General features: G+C 37.5%; 1 protein-coding gene across 2 annotated transcripts in view; it reads right to left on the bottom strand.

The window, feature by feature from the left end:
* The window catches only part of slc2a4rg (SLC2A4 regulator), a 77,052-nt gene that overhangs the window by 55,666 nt on the left and 682 nt on the right, over positions 1-20,704 (bottom strand). For both annotated transcript variants that reach the window (XM_051879278.1, XM_051879279.1), the window contains exon 2: positions 18,667-18,887. In XM_051879278.1, coding sequence (XP_051735238.1) covers positions 18,667-18,887 — 221 coding nt within the window. The remainder of the gene's footprint in view (positions 1-18,666; positions 18,888-20,704) is intronic.

Raw genomic sequence — 20,704 nt, 5'->3', positions numbered from 1 at the left:
ATTACAATCCCACAATACTATTGCAAATCAGATTATGGGGGCAAGTAATCACAGTGAGTAGCCAAACCCTGCTGAACCAACAGTTCAGAAAAACCATGCTAACTTAATCATATTTGCAGCAGAGACCCGTTTCTTCAATCTTTGCACTGTGTAAATTCACAATATCACACAGATGTGAAGTTGTAGCTGAGACACTAATTCATGTCACATTGAGTTTTTTTTGGGATGAAACGGTCTAGTGATGTGGTTACAAGAAAAAATAAAAGCAGAATAGATGTTGAAAAAATGAAGTGGTCAATCCACAAGTGAGTTTGTAGGTTTTAGTAAACACTAGGTAATTTCAAGTAGTTCATTCATGGTTTGGTCCACCTACACAGTAGACCTTGACCCTCAATCCAAAGTCCTGGCGTGCAAGTCACGGTGCAGTGTGGTCTAGCCTTGCTCCAGGGTTTTTTTGGACCCTGTGGTTCAGGCAAAGCGGCCGCGACTCAGCTTCTCTAAATCCACCACACTGGGTGTGGCCGTAAATACTGCTAACGTTTTCTAGGAACTCAGCAAAGAGCAAGAGAGTGTATTTAAGCATGTTTGTGTGGATAATGTAGTTTGCTGGGATCACAAGACAGCAGCCTAATGTTTAGAGCAAATGCGCACAGGCAGGAGATAAAGCAAACAGTGGAAGCGGAAACCAGCAAAACCACCCTGACTTGTTCCAAACTCGACAATGGGCCACAGTCTTAAAGGTGAGGGGGTCAGTGCTGAGTTAGCACAACAATGCATATTCAATGGTAGCAGAGCAAACATGAAGGAATATTTTAGGTTCAGCTTTTGTGATTACCACAAAAATTATTTTATACTTGTCCCTCCTTTTCTTAAAAAAAGCAAAAATCTGGGGTTGAGGTACTTACAGTGGAAATTATTGGAGCAAATTTATGTTACATTATTTCAATTGGATAGCCACAAGACAATATGCATGTTAATATAATTTTATTGTGAAAAAAAACACTTACTAGCATTTTCTGTGTGAAATTTTACATTTTTGTTGCCCAGACAACATAACACTGTAAACCCTAAAATAATTTTAGGGACCTTTTTCATAGTTCCTAGAACTATTGGCTGAAGTACCCGGATTGTGCCGTCTTCGTACCACAATAACTAGGGATGATTTTAGTTCTAGAAACTCCTTTTGGAGGAACTAAAATTAGCTCCTACTTCAGAGTAGGGTCTAAACCAGCACTATCAGTGATGTAAGTGTACGTTGATTGGTCAAACGCATGTCAAACACCGGCACCCGCATTTTTAAAAATCCATGTAAACATGGAAAACGCGATAAACGCCTTTTTAAAAAAAATTGAGTTCCGCCAAAATCAGTATTGTATCTGGTCGGTACCAGCGCACCATTCCACGTCCTGTAAACAGTAATGGCGGCGCTCTGAATACACCAATGTACTCTGTAAATGTGTTTATTTCAACCGTGCGGTTGCACCAGATACTCTTTAATCGGTAATGACAAACGGAGACATAATTAATTTATAACATTAACAAGATGACTCGTTGAGTTCATTTTGGGAGCGATGACTGAATGTATTTTTAGTAAAATGCCTGTATATAAGATTAGTATTGGCAAAGTTTAGAGGCTGTAATATATGTGAATCAACTTACTTTGTTGTGTATTTTCAATATGAAAAATAACTTTTATATTGATGGATTAATTGCATTTTGCAAAAAAAACGTGTCATGGATTTATTGTATTTTGGGGGAAAAATAATCCATTTTTATAATAAACCTTTTAAAATCAAAATGTAGATTTGAATTTTTAATGTTTTTATAACCAAAAGATGCTATGTGAAAGTTTGAAACAGAAAATAGTGGTTTTCATCTTGCCACTTTCTTGGTAAAGAAAACACCTTTTTACTCAAATTAATCAAAATGGAGTTGTAGCGTTTTGGAACCAAACTCTTCATATTTACTTCACGAACATGGAAAACAGCGATAACGGCATTTACCTGTCGTCTACAGGGTTGTGTTCTTTCCTCCGCCTCGATGATATGTAATACTGAAAGATTTCATAGGAGATTTCGTCTCTTAGCCTCATTTTTCGCTCTTTCAATCGTGTAGATTATGCGTTTACATTCCATCTCCATTATCACGAATCCCACGACACACAACAAACACAGCTCCGATCACAGGATCCTCCATTCACTGTTTTTTAGCGTTTGTAAATGTCGTGTTTAAAGACGCTGCTGTTAGCCGATTCAGAGTTCCTATTTAGTGAAAATGCAACCAGGAACGTGGCCCCGGGGGAGAAATTAGTTCCTGGGAAACTATCCTAGTGGCTAGTTCCTATAACTGAGTTCCTAGAACTATTCGGTGCGAAAGCCCCTTTTGATTTAAACAGCTTTTAAAATAACATGCTTCATATTTCTGCTTTTAAACACCCCCCAAAAATGATACTATTGACTCCCCATTTTAGTGCCTTAAATTATTTTTGTGGTAATTTTGCTACAGATGTAGTCGACTGACCCAAGATTCCTTTAGGGAAAAACAAAGTAGAACGGCCATTGGAAGAAAGTTCATGTCAAAGTTCAATTATTACACAAGTTAAAAGATGCTAAATAAATAGATAAAACTCAATCCTGCATTAATTTAGAACAGATCATGCCAAAACTATTTCAGAGTAGATGAAAGCAAAAGAGAATAGAAAATTGAGTGACACCTAAATCAATGCTATATTGTCCTGTCATATGATCCAAGTTTGTTTGTTTCCCTGCTTTATATCAGTGAAGATTGCTTTTAAGAGCAGAAATTATTTCACAAGGATTACATTGATCTTCGTGCGCGAGTGTGTGGGTTTGAGTGAATGAGAGCAGCGAAGCGGCCTTGATCCTGGAATAGGGCTCTCATATTGTAAGGATTTAGAGCTGGATCTGGTGCCATGACCCGGAGCAAAGAGTAGAGGCCACTGGGTCACTGCAGCAAAGACAGAATTGAGAATAAAGTATAAAAATACTGAGATCTTATCAATTTTCTACAATATTAGTCAAAAACTAAACATATCAAAGAGCACATGATTTCCTGAGAATCATGGAAAACCGAAGTGAAAACCTCGGCACTGCAGAGGTTTTGGAGAGGTTGCTAGAAGCATGACAGATTCATCTGGAAAAGGGGGAATTGACAGAAAAAGGGACAGATCCAGCTGTTTTTAGAAGTCAGAGTAGGCTGCCATTTATTCCCAAGAAGAAGTTGGGAATTCTTCTAACTGAGAAAGATTATGTAAGATGTGGGTGTGTGAATGGCAAAGAAGAGAGAGGGCCTCAAACGGTGCTTTCCTCCAGTTCCAGCGTTTCTATTGAAACCATCAAGAACTCAAAAGGCCAAGAATCATCAAGCAATGACAATTTACAGCTGGTCTGAGAGCAGCAAAATCAGTAAAGTTGCACATGATAGATTCATTTCATAAGGTTAAATATCAGTACAATGTATATGGTGCACCTCTTGATCAGAGAAAACTCATAAGAAACACTCATAAACAACCTCCATAAATTGATGATCAACGTGCCCAGGAGCAAAATATACGCACAAGCTGTTGGATACAGATGAAGACGGAATTTCTTCATTCGATGCGGCACACCACAATCTGCAAAGGAGCTATAATGACGAGCAAAATATGAGCAAAATAACAAATGAAAACTATAATCAAGAAAGTAAACAGCATAGCTTAGGGCAATCGAGGCAGTACAGCCAGTAAAAACATTTGATTAACTGGCTCTTCGTCTCCCTACAGACAAACAATGAGTCCATAACCAGCATTCCTCGACAAGAGTTTAGGTCTGGTAGTAAAAAAAAACAAACTTGTTTTCGGTTCTGTCGTTTTTTCTTGCACGCTCTCTCTCTGTGTGTGCACTGGACCAACTGCACTGATGTTTGGGGTCAGAGCAGGCGCCTGGTGCTGAATTTATGTCTGCCAGAAATTTCACAACTGTGGCTACAGCCTCATTTTGGACCATAAAAGCTTCAAACCTGCATTTGGTAAATTCAGCACCTGAATTTATGGCTGCCAGAAATTTCACAACTGTGGCTACAGCTTCATTTTGGAACATAAAAGCTTCAAAATGGCATTTGGTAAATTCAGCACCTGAATTTATGGCTGCCAGAAATTTCACAACTGTGGCTACAGCTTCATTTTGGAACATAAAAGCTTCAAAATGGCATTTGGTAAATTCAGCAACAGAAAATACTTGATTCCTTTAAGCAGCATTAATCGTGTAAATACAAAAAACAAAACTAACAAAATAATAGGGATTTTTGCAAGTGATTGCAGCTTAGCTTCAGAATTAATAAAGCTCAACTTCTGCACAACTTTTGGTGGGTGGGTGGGTGTGTGTGTGTGTGTGTGTGTCGTGCAGGCATGCAATGAGACATCAAATCTCAGTAGGAAGCTTTGTTGAACAGACATGTCTTATTTGACTGAAGATTAACATGGGCTTGTTTGAGGCTTAATTCTGTCAGACAGGAACTGAGGTTTAGATGATTTCCACATAGCTGTATATTGGGGGTGAACTAAAATATTTTTCTAAAGTCAGGATAAGCGTTACATATCCTTGGGTTTGAGCTTCTTATAGCTGCTAATTGCGCCGTTAACTGTAAAATTATTTTATACAATTTAAGCTGCTATAGAAGAATGACTTCAATATGCTGTAAGTATTTGGTCGATACTGATAAGCCAATAATTATGTTCATGTTATGGACAATAACTGATAAACATCTGATATTAATATAATATACTATTTTGTCTAAATAAATCTTAAAGTTAAAAAAAACTCTAAAATACATAAAAAAACTTTTAAATGCTATAAAATGACATTTAAAAGGCATCACAACAAGTACATTATGAAAAATTTATATTTTGAGATTAAATTTAAGTGTTAGTGAATTATTTGTATATTGAACAAATAACTTTAAGTGAGTGTTCGATGTTGGCAAAGGTGATGGTGTGACTAAAAAAGACAACTGTCTGAACTAAAAAATTAAAAAAAAAAAAAAAATGGTAACACTTTATTTTAGGGTCTTTTAATTAGTTGCTTATTAGCATGCATATTACTAGAATATTGGCTATTTATTAGTACTTATTAAGCACATATTAATGCCTTATTCTGTATGACCTTATTCTACATTTTTAATCTTACCTAATACCTAAACTTAACAACTACCTTACTAACTATTAATAAGCAATAAATTAGGAGTTTATTGAGGGAAAAGTCGTAGTTAATAGTTTACATGTGTTCCCTATACTAAAGTGTTACCAAAAAAATTGTAAAGCTCATATTTTTTGCAAAAAAACTATTGGAATATGTTTGGTATGACTTACATAACTTGCTACGGTCATGAAATCAGAGACCCTTTCCTATAAAATCATGGCGAAATCCGATCACATGTGGTCACTAGAGAGGCATTCGTTGGTGTAAACAACTGTGTGCCTCAACCGACCATTTATGATCAGATCATAACATGAATGTTAAAGTCATTGTGAAATGCTTTTCGAAACTCATTTTACTTCCGTAATGTAACATATTTCACATAAGTGAATCATTATATAACACACAAAAAAGAATGGACAATTTTTTTTTCCTAATTATATTGTGATAAGAAGACTCAATGCCTAGACATTTGGGTAATGTTGGTTGGTTAACATGATCTAATAACCCCAATACACTATTAGAAGAAAAGGGAAGGTTCTATCAGGCACTTCATAGAACCTTTTAGGGGTTTCCATCATGGGACCATTTTACCATTTTTCATTTTATGAATTAAACAGTTTGTAAACATACTTTATCACCAGAAAAAAAATGAATAATCTGTTGAACATGAAATTATTATAATTTAAGACATTTCTCCTCATACAGAACCTTTTTGGCTTAAAAAGGCTACTTCGCTGGCAAAATGGGCTTTCAATAAAACTTGGCTGCCTATACAGTAGGGCTGGGACAATACATTGAATCTCGATTCGCGATACGAAGAATCTGGAGTGATTCTGATATTTTCCTATGTATCGCGATTCTCTCTCAAATCGATTCTGAGCTTAGTTTTTAAACAGCAGATGGCACTACTATACGTGCTTTAGAAACACTCGTCTGCTTCCAGTTCCTTTACACACACCACTTAAACCTAAAATAATCATTTATAAAGTTCAAAAAGGTTGAAGCGAATTACAAATCTCACATCATAAAAGCATTCTGAGCCGAGGTGCAAGTATATTTAACTACATGACTCAGCCGAATGCACGAGCGCTGACCAGCTGTCTTCTACGTGAGCGTTTGAGAGTGTGCGGTTAAAAACTAGCCTAGGGCGCCATCTGCTGTTAAAACTAAGCTCAGAATCGATTGTATCGATCAAGAATTGTCCCAGCCCTACAATACAGTAGAAAGGGGGAACAAATTTAAAATCAGTGCTACCTGACTTGAGAAAACAGAAAAAAAAATTGTTGTTGTCTTCCCTTTTGCCAAATAGGTAGGAACTACAACACCCATAATGCACTGGGCATGTTGCCGTCCAGGGCCACTCCCACCAGTCTGCTATGGATAAGCTTGACCAGAGTCAAATGCTGCCTTGCTTTAGTAGGAAATACTTCTTAGCAAACTTTTAGTAATAATGGTGTTGACCTGCATTGTTCCCGGGTGCAAGAATTCAAAGAGAAAATGTTTAGCGGGAGTTATTTTCAGTTTCCAGTGAAGGATCCAGTGCATTGTAGGCAGTAGCTAAAGGCTGCAAAGAATCATAAATATGGAGAGAATGCCGCGACGGACAATCTGAAAAACCTCTGTACTTGTAGTAAACATTTCAAACTGGATGACCACGAACACAGTGTTTTAGGCCAAATGAAGGGGGAAAACCAAAAGAAACTGCCGTTCTGTCAATTTCGCCTAACCTCCTGAAGCAAAACGCCATTGCGTACAGTTAAGAAAGCTGTTGCCATAGTGTTCCATTTTTACCATAATGCTGTTTAAAGAGTAGACATAGTACGATACATTTTTTCAGTGATAAACCTACCCTAGCATAACTGTTCTGTTAATAACCCTCTGTCGATCTGACTGTCCGTAGGCAGGGATGCAAAAACATGGAAGTATAATCTGTATTTTTCAAGAAAGCCATGGATGTGTTTTGCACCATCCGGCAGACTTTTGCTGACAGTAAACGTGAATTTTCCAGTCCAGGTGACATCAAGAATGAGTAAACATTGCAAAGTTACACTTTATTTGGTTCTTTAAAATTGAGTCAAGAACCCTATATAGAAACCTTTTTTTCTAAGAGTTTGGCCTGAATAATGAGTAAAGGAAAGTCGTGTGAGAGGAAGAGCAAGTTATTACATTTTTAATAAAGATTACAAAGACAAAAAAAAAAAAAAATCAGAGTAACATGCCATCAAAGAATCACATGAAGACCAGCAATGTAGATTAAGCAAGTAAACAAGGTTGATTTCACTGACTTTAAACCCAGGTGTAAAAGAGGCATACATATGGTACTTTCTCAGTACTAAAAAAAATAAAGAACTAAAAATATGATGAGTCCTCTATCTTGTTTCTCTTTTTCACAAGCAGAACAAAGCAGCCAATTAAACTGCAGATAACTGAAGCGCGTTACTTCAAGTATCAGCTGAAAGTTTTAGTTCCTCTCATCAGTTTCACAGACATCCTCTGCTGTGTAACATGAGCCATGATGAGCACGCCGCTTGGACTGTTATCTGCTGTGGCTTCTGATAATATCAACACGAGTCATAATAGAAGTTAATTACAGCAAACGTATCGAATTGAGGCACGGGGCGTCTATCGTTCTGAAGCAGTCACAGTTTCACTATAAGCTTTGTGCACTTGGACAAGCTGTAGGTGAATTACAGATGGATGAAGGAATGTCTGGCTCCCACTCACCTCTTGGTTTCATTCAGATTTATAGCTCAGTGACTGACCAGCACATGAGGTATGTGCTGGTTGACATGAACACAAGTCATTTTTGTGTCTCTTATACGAGGCGACCTTTGACCCAAAAGATTCTGAGAGCAGAGGTCATGACCCATTGAGAGGTGTCAGCATGAAAAAGTCAGTCAGCTGGAACTGTAGCCTCAGAACTCTACAGAAAACACACTCCTATAGTTGATTTAATGTGGGAATTTTGTGTAATTAATTATGAAGAACATATTTATCATAATTCACACATCAAAAAAACACAACTCTCAATTGCGCATTTTACAGTCTTCAGTCTCTCCAAATCTCTGTCCAAGTAGTCATCAAATATCTGAAGATCTGATGCTTTTCTTCCCTATTGTGACATCTATCCAAGTTAAACAGCTTCTTGAACAAGAAAAAATGTAGGGCGGGGCTTGATTTTGTCCATGGGGAATTGATTGGATGGTTGTGGTTTTCTATTGCTGCAATCTCATGCGAGTGACAGGTTGCTCCGCCCTCATCAGAGAAGAGACTTTAAATACACATCGGACATCACCACTGTATTTCAAAGCAAGTGCTTTGCTGAGGCCATTTGTAGGTTGATTGACATTAATACATGCTGGATGTTTACACATCTTGTCCACTGGAATGAGTTCCAGATTCAGAGGGGCTTATGGGAAGGGTCCACTGTAATTTACATCTCACACCTGATATGGGAGACAGGGGTTTCATCTTCAAAAGCAAAGACCCCTTACATTGCGTGTCCACTTTCTTCTTGTAGCCAATCAAATGAGGCTCTCGCTGACTCTCGATTTACTCTTCTGATTGGTTCAATAAACATGCCAGACACCAGAACACATCTTTATCTTGGCTCATCATCGTTCTCGTTGCCGGAATGGTACTTTTAATGCACTTTTAAGTTACTGAAAGCGAAACCACACATGGAAACCCACAGTGCAGTGCAGAGCGGCTCTTTCACACTGTATGACGTGGATTAGTTGTCCAGTCTGGTTTTGTTCACATAGCACATGTTTTCAGAAAACGCTGTTGTGAGTCCTGAAAATTTACAGGTATGAGTTCGGCTATAGAAATCGGTTGTCACTCCCGTAAATAAATGAACTGTGTGTGAACGTAACAATATTAAGGACTCAAATAAAGGAATGGCAACCGTATTCTGCTGCTGTGTGAATTTGGCCTTATATTAGGCAGAAAAAGGCAGAATAATAGGTCCCCTTTAATGTTTTTGAAAGAAGTCTCTTATTATTCTCTTATTTGATTGAAAAAAAAAAAAAAATAGTTTTGTGTAATATTTTATGTTATTCTAATACGTTGATTTGGTGTTCAAGAAACATTTCTTATTATTATTAATGTAGAAAACTTTTTTTTCAGGACAACAGCATTTATTTGAAACATTATAAATGTAACACATCTTTGATGAATAAAAGTATTATTTTCTCTTCTTTCTTTCTTTCTTTCTTTTTCTTTTTTTTAAATCTAACTGACCCCAACTCTTTGGACGGACATTCATATGTATAATAGCATTATATAACAAAGAATATGCAATATTGTTGTTACATGCATCCAGCCTATCACCTTCAATCCAATAAGTAGTCAAGGACAAAAATGGCTGACATCACTTCCAAATTAAATTGCATGGCATTATGGGATATAATACTGTGCTGCACACTACACACATTTTGGCATACTTTATATTTTAGCAAACATCCCTCACCACTTTTTCAACAACTGAAAAAATATTAACTTCTCTTCCGTAGTACTGGTTGAGGTCAATATTGACAGCTTACAGTTATGCATACTTTAAAAATCCTCCACAAAAAGCATAACATCAAGCACTCTATATTTAACAAACTATAACTGATACTGGACAAATACTAGAATAAGAATTGTGAGCTTCTTCTGCTAAATAAAGGAATGGTGCAATAACGGATATACAGGAAGTTCATTGTTCTTTCTGAATGCCGTCCAAGATCGAGATGACCACATGACTGGACTTGTTTACATGAAACCTCAATTTGCTGACTTCACCTTTATACTACATTTAATTTCTAAGGGTTGCAAAAGTAGATACAAGACATTGAAAATTCAAAAAGTGTGGGTTTCAATCTGCTGGACTTTCTACGCTTTTGTTTGGCAGTTTACTTTAGACAAATGCTGATAAGAGAAGAATAGATTCAAGCGTAGACTTGCTGCCAAGTGTGACCTATCAACCACAGTGTAAAGCAGAAACTTTTTTTTTTTTTTTACTGATTTTGCAGGCAAGCCTGGGCACGTCAATGAAAGACTAATGTGTGTAGAGGTACTCAAGAAGTGCATGGTCACCAGTCCTTATCTCATAAACACACATACATACATGCAAGCTCAAGCACACTCAATTATTTAAGTATTTGCTCGGCGCACTACATCTGTGTGAATCTGTAATGCCCCAGATTTGAATTGTGAGGTTCATCAGGCGTAGTCAAATATTTATCCTGCGCATTTCAAATGCAAACTTGGCTGCAGGAGGAGCTTGTATTAGTCTCAGGACTAAATGTGAACAATGTCTAGTTCTCCAAGTACTAGTCTAGATGGCATCACATTTGCAAAAGGTGTTGCAGTTCCTTCACTCAAGAGAAATACCCTAGCATGAGCATACTGCATACTGCACAATTTACAACTGGGTATAACTAATATAGAGATTTATTTCAATGGCCAAAAACACAAAACCATGAAAAATTCACAATCAAAATGAACAATTCTTATTTTTTTATGGAATATTTTAGTATTTATGGTAAATGATGGTAACACTTTGGTACGGGGAACACATATTCACTGTTAACTACGACTTTTGCCTCAATAAACTCTTCATTTACTGCTTATTATTGCGAGGGCGGGGAAACCTGTCACTCACAAGATCCACCAATAGCAAACCACAACCATCCAATCAATTCCCCATGGACAAAATCAAGCCCTGCCTTACATTTTTTCTTGTTTGAGAAGCCGTTTCACTCTGATTTGTCACAATAGATAAGAAAATACTATCACAATGCAAGTTCCGTTTAATGCCGACTTTAATAATATTAATGGGTAAGTTCTTCATACATAAAATGAAACGGGCTGACTCTAAAACCAATTTATTTCATTTTATAAATGATTTTGATGACAATACTACATGGAAGCTTATTTCCGCCACTAAATAAAAAATATAAAAGTTAACTGCGACTTTTTAATCTCACAATTCTGACTTTTTTCCTCGCAATTGCAAATTTACATCTCGCAATTCTGACTTTTTTCCTCAGAATTGCGTGATATAAACTTCCAATTTCGAGTTATAAAGTCAGAATTGCGTGATATAAACTTGCAATTCAGAAAAAAAAGTCAGAATTGTGATATCTCATAATTCTCACTTTATTTCTTACAACTGCGAGTTTATATCCAGTAATTCTGACTTTATTACTCGCAATTGCGACTTTATATTGAAATTGTGAGAAAAAAAGTCGCCATTATCTTGTTTTAATTCATGGTGGAAACAAGCTTCCATATAATACTCTAGTGTTTTTTGAAAATTTAAAAGCAAAAGGCCATTAGAGTCATTATTACTATTATTATTATTAATATTATTAATGCATGATATGGTAGATAAGTGGCACTCTTTAACTTTTTTTATTTTAATTATTAATTGGAGACAATGTATTGAACATGTTAATATGTATAGAATAATAATTAAAACATGTACAGTTATGTACTGTAATTTCTTTTCCCTAAAGCTTTGGACCATAAAACCCTGAGATACTTGCCAAGCACATATAAATACACATAAAAAAAGATGGCAAATTGACAGATGTATAGCAGGGAAAGAAAGCCGCAGGTGAATAAAAGTTATGGAGGGGTCATAAAATGCGACAGGTTTATCTGATAAACATCAGCTTTTCTCACTGTAAAACTGCTGTGAAGGGACAAGCCATTTGCCTGTATATCTGAGAGTTTTGCATATATTTACAAACCCCTAGGGAGCTCCAGGTATCATTCAAAATTAAAATCTAGGCCACATTGACATAATGTACAAAAACAAAGTGACAACTTAGCTTCACAGTTATTACTGCAATACTGCTGACAGAATAATAAGTGGGATAATAAATCCCTTTAAACTAATTTTTGAAAATAATATGAAATATGCAAATTAAAGGTAATGCATATTGTTTTTATGTTAAAATACTTTCTTCTGTCCCAGTTTAATATGCTCTGTTTGTTTAAGTATCTCGACCAGCCCGACACAGCAACAGCTCAACCAATGATGTGAGTTTGGGGCAGGGCTAACTGTTTAGGAAACCAATGGCAGAGAGGGGGAGTCTTCAGGAAACCTGTTCAAAAATAACTATATGACTGTGTACAGAGTGCTAGTACTCAGTAAGTCATAAATTCAGTGAACATTATAAAAGCCTCATTGTAAATATAGTCACAGTAATTTGCCTGAACTTGCCATATCAGCGCATTTGGATAAACACAGACAAATTCATTGTCAATTCACATTCTGAAAAGCATCCCACGCACCCACATTGACTCAAAGCTAACTATTTATTTTTGCTGATGATGGTTTGTGCATATATACAAAACAGATTATAAATCACCTTTCGGTCTCTTAAACAATCTTCAGTCCCCTTTAATAATCAACCTGGTCTGGACTGGTAGGTATGTCTGTTGAACTGGATAGTTCACCCAAAGATCCTTCTTCTGAACCAAAAATTTTAAATAATTTGCTTAACACTTTTCTTTTTTACTTACATGAGAATGTGTAAATGTTGACAGAAGTTTTATTTTTGGGTAAACTATTCACATTATGATCTAAGAAAGAAAGAAATGATAAGAATGAAAGAATGGGAGTACGAAATACAACAAATGGAAAAGAAAACAACAGATAAACTGAGAAAGACAGAAACAAAGACAGGATTCTACATTTGATCAGACATTCCTTATAATCACACCAAAAATGAAGGTTACATAAACACTGACTGAATGCTGACCAAGTGGCCCATCTGTCTCCTCCACACCAACCATCCTGTGCCATCACATTACTATCAGCCTCTGGTATGCTGAGGGTCATGGTAGTGCTGAAAAAGCCACTGGCTTTGAATTGAATCCAGTTCACCATAAAGGTTTGTAAGCAATTGAACGCAAGCAATCGGAATGATAGTTTAACCAATGAACAGATTAAAACATGTCCGATCAAGAAACACTTCATTCTAATTTTAAACAGACAGGGCCAATAAATGTTAAAAAAACAAAACAAAAAAAACTTATTTCCTTTATGCCTGGTTTGCTTGATTCAACACAGCTTAACTTGCTCTATTGCATGTGAATAACAACTGTAATAAACTACTACAACCATTCAAAAGTTTGGACACACCTACTCATATTTTAAATAGGGCTTTAGTGTCTGCCCAATTTTTCAGCAGCATTGGATTGGAAGTCATTTTTCTATTAATTTTTTCCTATATAAGCGATGAACTAAACCAACCAGCTACGAGGTGAATCACAACAATACACACTTTTATTTGAAGCAAAAAAGTACTTGAAAACTGGACAAAAAGACAAAGGTTCGAGACACACTGCCATTTTTAACACCAAGATAAAAAGAACAAAAAAAAAAACGGCTTTTATGGCATTAAATATCTTGTGACGGTACATCCAAAACAATGCTGTGCTGGGCTAAATGCGCTCGCTGTATGTGTGTACATATGATGGAGCTGACGACTTGTGCAGAGCTTATAAAATGTGTAAAGGAGTCAAAACAGCGGCAGGAATCCTTCTATCACACACACACAAACGAAGATCTGCAGCAAGGAGATGCGGTACTGATGCCGAACTGTGATGGGCAACATCGCGACTATGATGAGAAAAAACAGGTATGCTTGAGCATTCTGTCCTTTTTAGGGTCACATCTTGGGACATCATGTCCTGTTTTTAGTTCGTTTACATGTCTTTGGTCCATGTTGCATTTATATTTCAGTCGAACCACACCAGAGTTCGTTTGGATGCAGACCAAAACCCCTCTTTTCAGGGGTCTCGGCCCATTTGTTTGGTGCGCACCAAGATTCAGATGGCAGCGTTCACACTCATTCAAGTGAACCACACTAACAGAGCAATCGCACCAGAGTTCGTTTTAATCGAACCAAATATGCCAAGTGTGAACACAGCTTTAATGAGGGAATGAACTACAATTCCATGAAGGATTGCGAATGATATAATCAAATTAAAAACAATGATGAAATATAAAACTACTAATTTAGCCTCTACACTCCTGGGCAAAAAAAGGGCCAAGCCCAAAATGGCTACACACTAAGCTTTTAATTGTCTTAACCACAGATTATTGTTCAGGAAATTAGCAACATTTAGGTAAATACACTACTTAAATAGCCACTGCTGTCTCAGAAAAACATCAAAGACAGAATAAAGTTTTTGGCAGAATATGGGAAGTTTGATTGAGAGTGGTTCAGCAGAGTTGTGTGGAGTGATGAATCAATGAAACACGAGTTGCATGGTGATGTTCCAGAGTGGTGTCTTCGAAAATCTGGTGAGAAATATAATAATAATAAATGCATCTCTATCACAGTGAAGCTTGAAGGAAGATGTGTCATCGTGTGGGGAGGCTTTTTAGCTGCTGGTACTGGTGAGCTACTTCACTGTGAAAAGTAATTTAGTGCTTTGGAGTACAAGAGAATATTGCAGAATGGCTTGTTTCCCACAACTGAAAAATTGTTATCTAAAGAGGAATGATCAGATTTTATTTAATTCTATGTTCTATTCTATTCTATGTTAAGTCCATCAGGCTCATGTTTTGGCCTTGGTCAGAGTCCAGATTTGAACTCTATGTTAAGTATTTGGTCTCACATTAAACTCAAACTAACTGGGATACATTTTTCAACTACTTATGAACTGTTTGAAGCCATTAACATTGAGTGAAATAACACTGACTCTTCTTCCTGTAAAAAGTTGTCTGCAAGTTGGGGAAGGTTATTCTGTGCTCAGTTGCTTTATCTACAGTATTTGTGCAATTCTTGCTAATTTCCTGACCAGCGATTTGTGATTAGAAGGGTTAAGACCATTAAAAGACCACTAAATATTTTGCCACTTTTGGCTTGGCCCATTTTTATTTATTTATTTTTTTTGCCCAGGAGTATACACTGATCAGGCATAACATTATGACCACCTTCCTAATATTGTATTGGTCCCCCTTTTGCTGCCAAAACAGCCCTGACTCGTCGAGGCATGGACTCGTGAAGGTGTGCTGTGGTATCTGGCACCAAGATGTTAGCAGCAGATCCTTTAAGTCCTGTAAGATGCGAGGTGGAGCCTCCATGGATCGGACTTGTTTGTTCAGCACATCCCACAGATGCTGGATTGGATTGAGATCTGGGAAATTTGGAGGCCAAGTTAACACCTCAAACTTGTTGTTGTGCTCCTCAAACCATTTCTGATCCATTTTTGCTAGATGCCTCAGCCACCGGGGAATACCGTTTCCATGAAAGGGTGAAGGTGGTCTGCAACAATGCTTAGGTAGGTGGTACGTGTCAAAGTACCCAAGGTTTCCCAGCAGAACATTGCCCAAAGCATCACACTGCCTCCGCCGGCTTGCCTTCTTCCCATAGTGCATCCTGGTGCCATGTGTTCCCCAGGTAAACGACGCACACGCACCCGGCCATCCACGTGATGTAAAAGAAACCGTGATTCATCAGACCAGGCCACCTTCTTCCATTGCTCCGTGGTCCAGTTCTGATGCTCATGTGCCCAATGTTGGTGCTTTCAGCGGTGGACAGGGGTCAGCATGGGGACCCTGACTGGTCTGCGGCTATGCAGCCCCATACGCAACAAACTGTGATGCACTGTGTATTCTGACACCTTTCTATCAGAACCAGCATTAACTTCTTGAGCAATTTGAGCTACAGTAGCTTGTCTGCTGGATCGGACCACATGGGCCAGCCTTCGCTCCCCACGTGCATCACTGTCGCTGGTTCACCAATGTTCCTTCTTTGGACCACTTTTGAAAGATACTGACCACTGCAGACCAGGAACACCCCACAAGAGCTGCAGTTTTTGAGATCCCACAATTTGGCCCTTGTCAAACTTGCTCAAATCCTTACGCTTGCCCATTTTTCCTGCTTCTAACACATCAACTTTGAGGACAAAATGTTCACTCGCTGCCTAATATATCCCACCCACTAACAGGTGCCGTGATGAAGAGAAAATCAGTGTTGTACACATCACCTGTCAGTGGTCATAATGTTATGCCTGATCTGTATATATATATATATATATATATATATATATATATATACAGTGGGTATGGAAAGTATTCAGACCCCCTTAAATGTTTCACTCTTTGTTATATTGCAGCCATTTGCTAAAATCATTTAAGTTCATTTTTTTCCTCATTAATGTACACGCAGCACCCCATATTGACAGAAAAACACAGAATTGTTGACATTTTTGCAGATTTATTAAAAAAGAAAAACTGAAATATCACATGGTCCTAAGTATTCAGACCCTTTGCTGTGACACCCATATATTTAACTCAGGTGCTGTCCATTTCTTCTGATCATCCTTGAGATGGTTCTACACCTTCATTTGAGTCCAGCTGTGTTTGATTATACTGATTGGACTTGATTAGGAAAGCCACACACCTGTCTATATAAGACCTTACAGCTCACAGTGCATGTCAGAGCAAATGAGAATCATGAGGTCAAAGGAACTGCCTGAAGAGCTCAGAGACAGAATTGTGGCAAGGCACAGATCTGGCCACGGTTACAAAAAAATTTCTGCTGCACTTAAGGTTCCTAAGAGCACAGTGGCCTCCATAATCCTTAAATGGAAGACGTTTGGGACGACCAGAACCCTTCCTAGAGCTGGCCGTCCGGCCAAACTGAGCTATCGGGGGAGAAGAGCCTTGGTGAGAGAGGTAAAGAAGAACCCAAAGATCACTGTGGCTGAGCTCCAGAGATGCAGTCGGGAGATGGGAGAAAGTTGTAGAAAGTCAACCATCACTGCAGCCCTCCACCAGTCGGGGCTTTATGGCGGAGTGGCCTGACGGAAGCCCTTTTCTCAGTGCAAGACACATGAAAAAACACCTGAAAGACTCCAAGATGGTGAGAAATAAGATTCTCTGGTCTGGTCTTTTTGGCCTCAATTCTAAGCGGTATGTGTGGAGAAAACCAGGCACTGCTCATCACCTGTCCAATACAGTCCCAACAGTGAAGCATGGTGGTGGCAGCATCATGCTGTGGGGGTGTTTTTCAGCTGCAGGGACAGGATGACTGGTTGCAATCGAGGGAAAAATGAATGCGGCCAAGTACAGGGATATCCTGGACGAAAACCTTCTCCAGAGTGCTCAGGACCTCAGACTGGGCCGAAGGTTTACCTTCCAAGACAATGACCCTAAGCACACAGCTAAAATAACGAAGGAGTGGCTTCACAACAACTCCGTGACTGTTCTTGAATGGCCCAGCCAGAGCCCTGACTTAAACCCAATTGAGCATCTCTGGAGAGACCTAAAAATGTCTGTCCACCAACGTTTACCATCCAACCTGACAGAACTGGAGAGGATCTGCAAGGAGGAATGGCAGAGGATCTCCAAATCCAGGTGTGAAAAACTTGTTGCATCTTTCCCAAAAAGACTCATGGCTGTATTAGATCAAAAGGGTGCTTCTACTAAATACTGAGCAAAGGGTCTGAATACTTAGGACCATGTGATATTTCAGTTTTTCTTTTATAATAAATCTGCAAAAATGTCAACAATTCTGTGTTTTTCTGTCAATATGGGGTACTGTGTGTACATTAATGAGGAAAAAAATGAACTTAAATGATTTTAGCAAATGGCTGCAATATAACAAAAAGTGAACAATTTAAGGGGGTCTGAATACTTTCCGTACCCACTGTATGTATGTATACACACACACACACACACTCACATTATTTGATTACGACTTGATTACGTCATTTGCCGTGCTTCATGGGAGTAGCCATTCCCTGCAAGCTATTTTGATGCAATTAGCTCACCACAACTGTCTGATTGGTGGAATTTTTGTACAGCATCATGGATACTGTAGTTATTTACCACAGATACAGCTGTTAGGCAGGATTATTTAAAAAGTAGAAATTATGCAAACAGATGCCATCTTTAAACATTTATAAGTTATCAATAAGTAATCAATTTACTTATGTAGAAAATGAATATGGCTTTTACTTCCGGAACATGGCTGTTGCACTATATTATAATAATTGTCCACTTTTTTGGAATAATAGAAAAGATATCAAAACTATTAAACAACACAAACAGAAGTTTGGGAAGTGACCAGAAAATGTGAAATTATATTTACTAAATCAACTTCATGAGGTGCATTCTGGGAAAGAGTTCACAGTTCACATTCCTTCACTGTCTGGTCAAACTTATCTATTAATAATATATATCCATTAATTAATATTTAATTGATACATTTTTTTATAATATTAATGAAGTATTTTAGTTTTATAAAAACAATCATACATAGGCACAATTATGTATCTATAAAACTAATTTAAGAACATTTATAAAAAAAAAAAAACGTTTGACTAGTAGTGTATTTGCATACAACACACACAGAATTTCTATATATGCATTAATAATAACTACCATATCAGGCAAACCGTGCACAATGCTCTCTGTAGTGATGGGATGAGTTCAGTGGCAACTTTCAGAACTGACCTGTCATGTGGGACGGGGATGATGGAGGACGTGTGCGGGTGTGGTGTCTCGGGAGATGGAAGGCGACATCCCGGCTCCCCAGGCCCTCTCACCAGGCTCAGAGCCTCCATGTGGGTTTGGTCTTGTAGCCTGATGCCATTCAGGATCAGGCGATGAGCAGGACAGCCGTGTTTAAGGACCCCACCTGAGCTCTGTTCGTCCTCTTCTCTGCCACATGCAAACTGAGAAGAAAAAAAAATGACAGATATACTTCTGGTTTACCAGATAGCACATGTGTTATAACCGAGACAGGGTCTTAATCACATAGTATTATTTTTTTGGTTATATTATTTAGGATGGATGTTTGGATCAATAAATGGCTTGACAAGAATAGTTTTCTCTCTGTGTTGATGACCTTTTGAAACAGAAAATAGGAACGGGACATGTTGAAGGGCTTATCCCTTTAAAAAGCCAAATGTTAATCATGATTTTCTATAGCTAGTCAGTAGCAGGTGGTAGGGACATTCTCTTCTGGAAAGAATATCTATTCAAAAATGTTGATAGTCCAGCTCTCCAAGATGAGTCATGAATAATTTTGGTCCATTTTCCTGGAAAGAATTACTTCCAAGATTACTCAAAAACATTTAAATTAATATGTTACTATTATTATACAGTCAAATCAAAATTTATTCAAACACCTTGAACATTTCATTCATTAATACAGTTTATTTACTATAGTTTTAAAAAAAAATGGTAATAATAAAATATGACAAGATCTCAGAGTTAAACTATGTCAGAAAAAATAATCTTAATTATGTCAGATAACACTTAAGCAAAACATGGTCAGGTCAAAGTGTCTGAATCATTTTTGGTTCCAAATTTTTATCTATTTTACTGGCCCACTGTATGAAGAATTTTTGGGTATAATATGTCACAGTTTACTTTATTTTGCTATCCTCACTTACATAAATGAACTATAGTGTCCTGCACCCACTAGTAAAAATATATTAAAAATGTCTGAATACATTTTTGGTTTGACTGTATATCAAAATACCCGAGCTCTGATCTAAATTAAAATGCTAAAAAACACAAAATCAACATGTAAACCAAAATCAAATTATTTTTATTGATAAACTTACAGATCTTGAAACTTTTGGAATCACAAAATAATCGAATTGACTTAATTCATTGCTTATAATACTACCAGTTTGTGTTCATAAAAAAATGAATATTGTGTAGGACAACGGTAAGTCGAGTCAAAGATTTTGAAAACAACTGATCTATGCTAAAATTTTATTTATCCTCAAAGCTGAAAACATTGACCAAAAGCAAAAAAACTTCAATACTGACTGTTCTTTATCTAAAATCTAGGCCTCAGATTAAATTTGACCTTTCAATTGAATTTATGAAGAATCCTGTAATTATGATAATATGACTGACAGCCAGTAGCCTTCCTTATTCTTGATCTCCCTTATAAATAATGGATTATAATTTTAACTGCATCCCTTTAAAACCAAGCTGTTTTTCTAAAATAAATAAATAAATATGAAATCATAAATATATTACACTTCTTGATAGTCTGAATGGGTTTCAACAAATTCCGCACGCCCCAAACCATTGCAGTCGTGCATTTGTTGCATTGCCTGCACAGCTCATATCGGTCAAGTGCACGTTCGACATGCGCTGCTGCTCACAACAGAGCAGATACATTCTATGACGCGTCATCATAGAAGGGGGCGTGTCACGAACTCCTACACTCTACTGAACACAGCGAATTTAAACGCTGTTCTAAAGTGAACGCTCACGCGTTCGAATGAATTGAACGACGCATATTGTTATTTCATCCATAAGCAAAGCATGAACCAACTGTGACTATAATAATGTCACTTTATTTTCCTAAAACACAACGTAAGTTGCATATGGAAACACTTCTTTTTTCGATCAGTAAATATTTTAGAACGCCATCAGGCGACGCTGAGGAATAACCAAACGGTGTTCCTGTAAAAACAAACCCTTCCACCGGCTTCAGCTCGAGTTAGATACACTGTGGGGGAGGGGT

Source organism: Ctenopharyngodon idella, chromosome 22, assembly GCF_019924925.1.
Source record: "Ctenopharyngodon idella isolate HZGC_01 chromosome 22, HZGC01, whole genome shotgun sequence".
Classification (NCBI taxonomy): domain Eukaryota; kingdom Metazoa; phylum Chordata; class Actinopteri; order Cypriniformes; family Xenocyprididae; genus Ctenopharyngodon; species Ctenopharyngodon idella.
The sequence above is the reverse complement of the archived record's forward strand: the minus strand, read 5'-3'. Positions and strand labels throughout refer to the sequence as shown.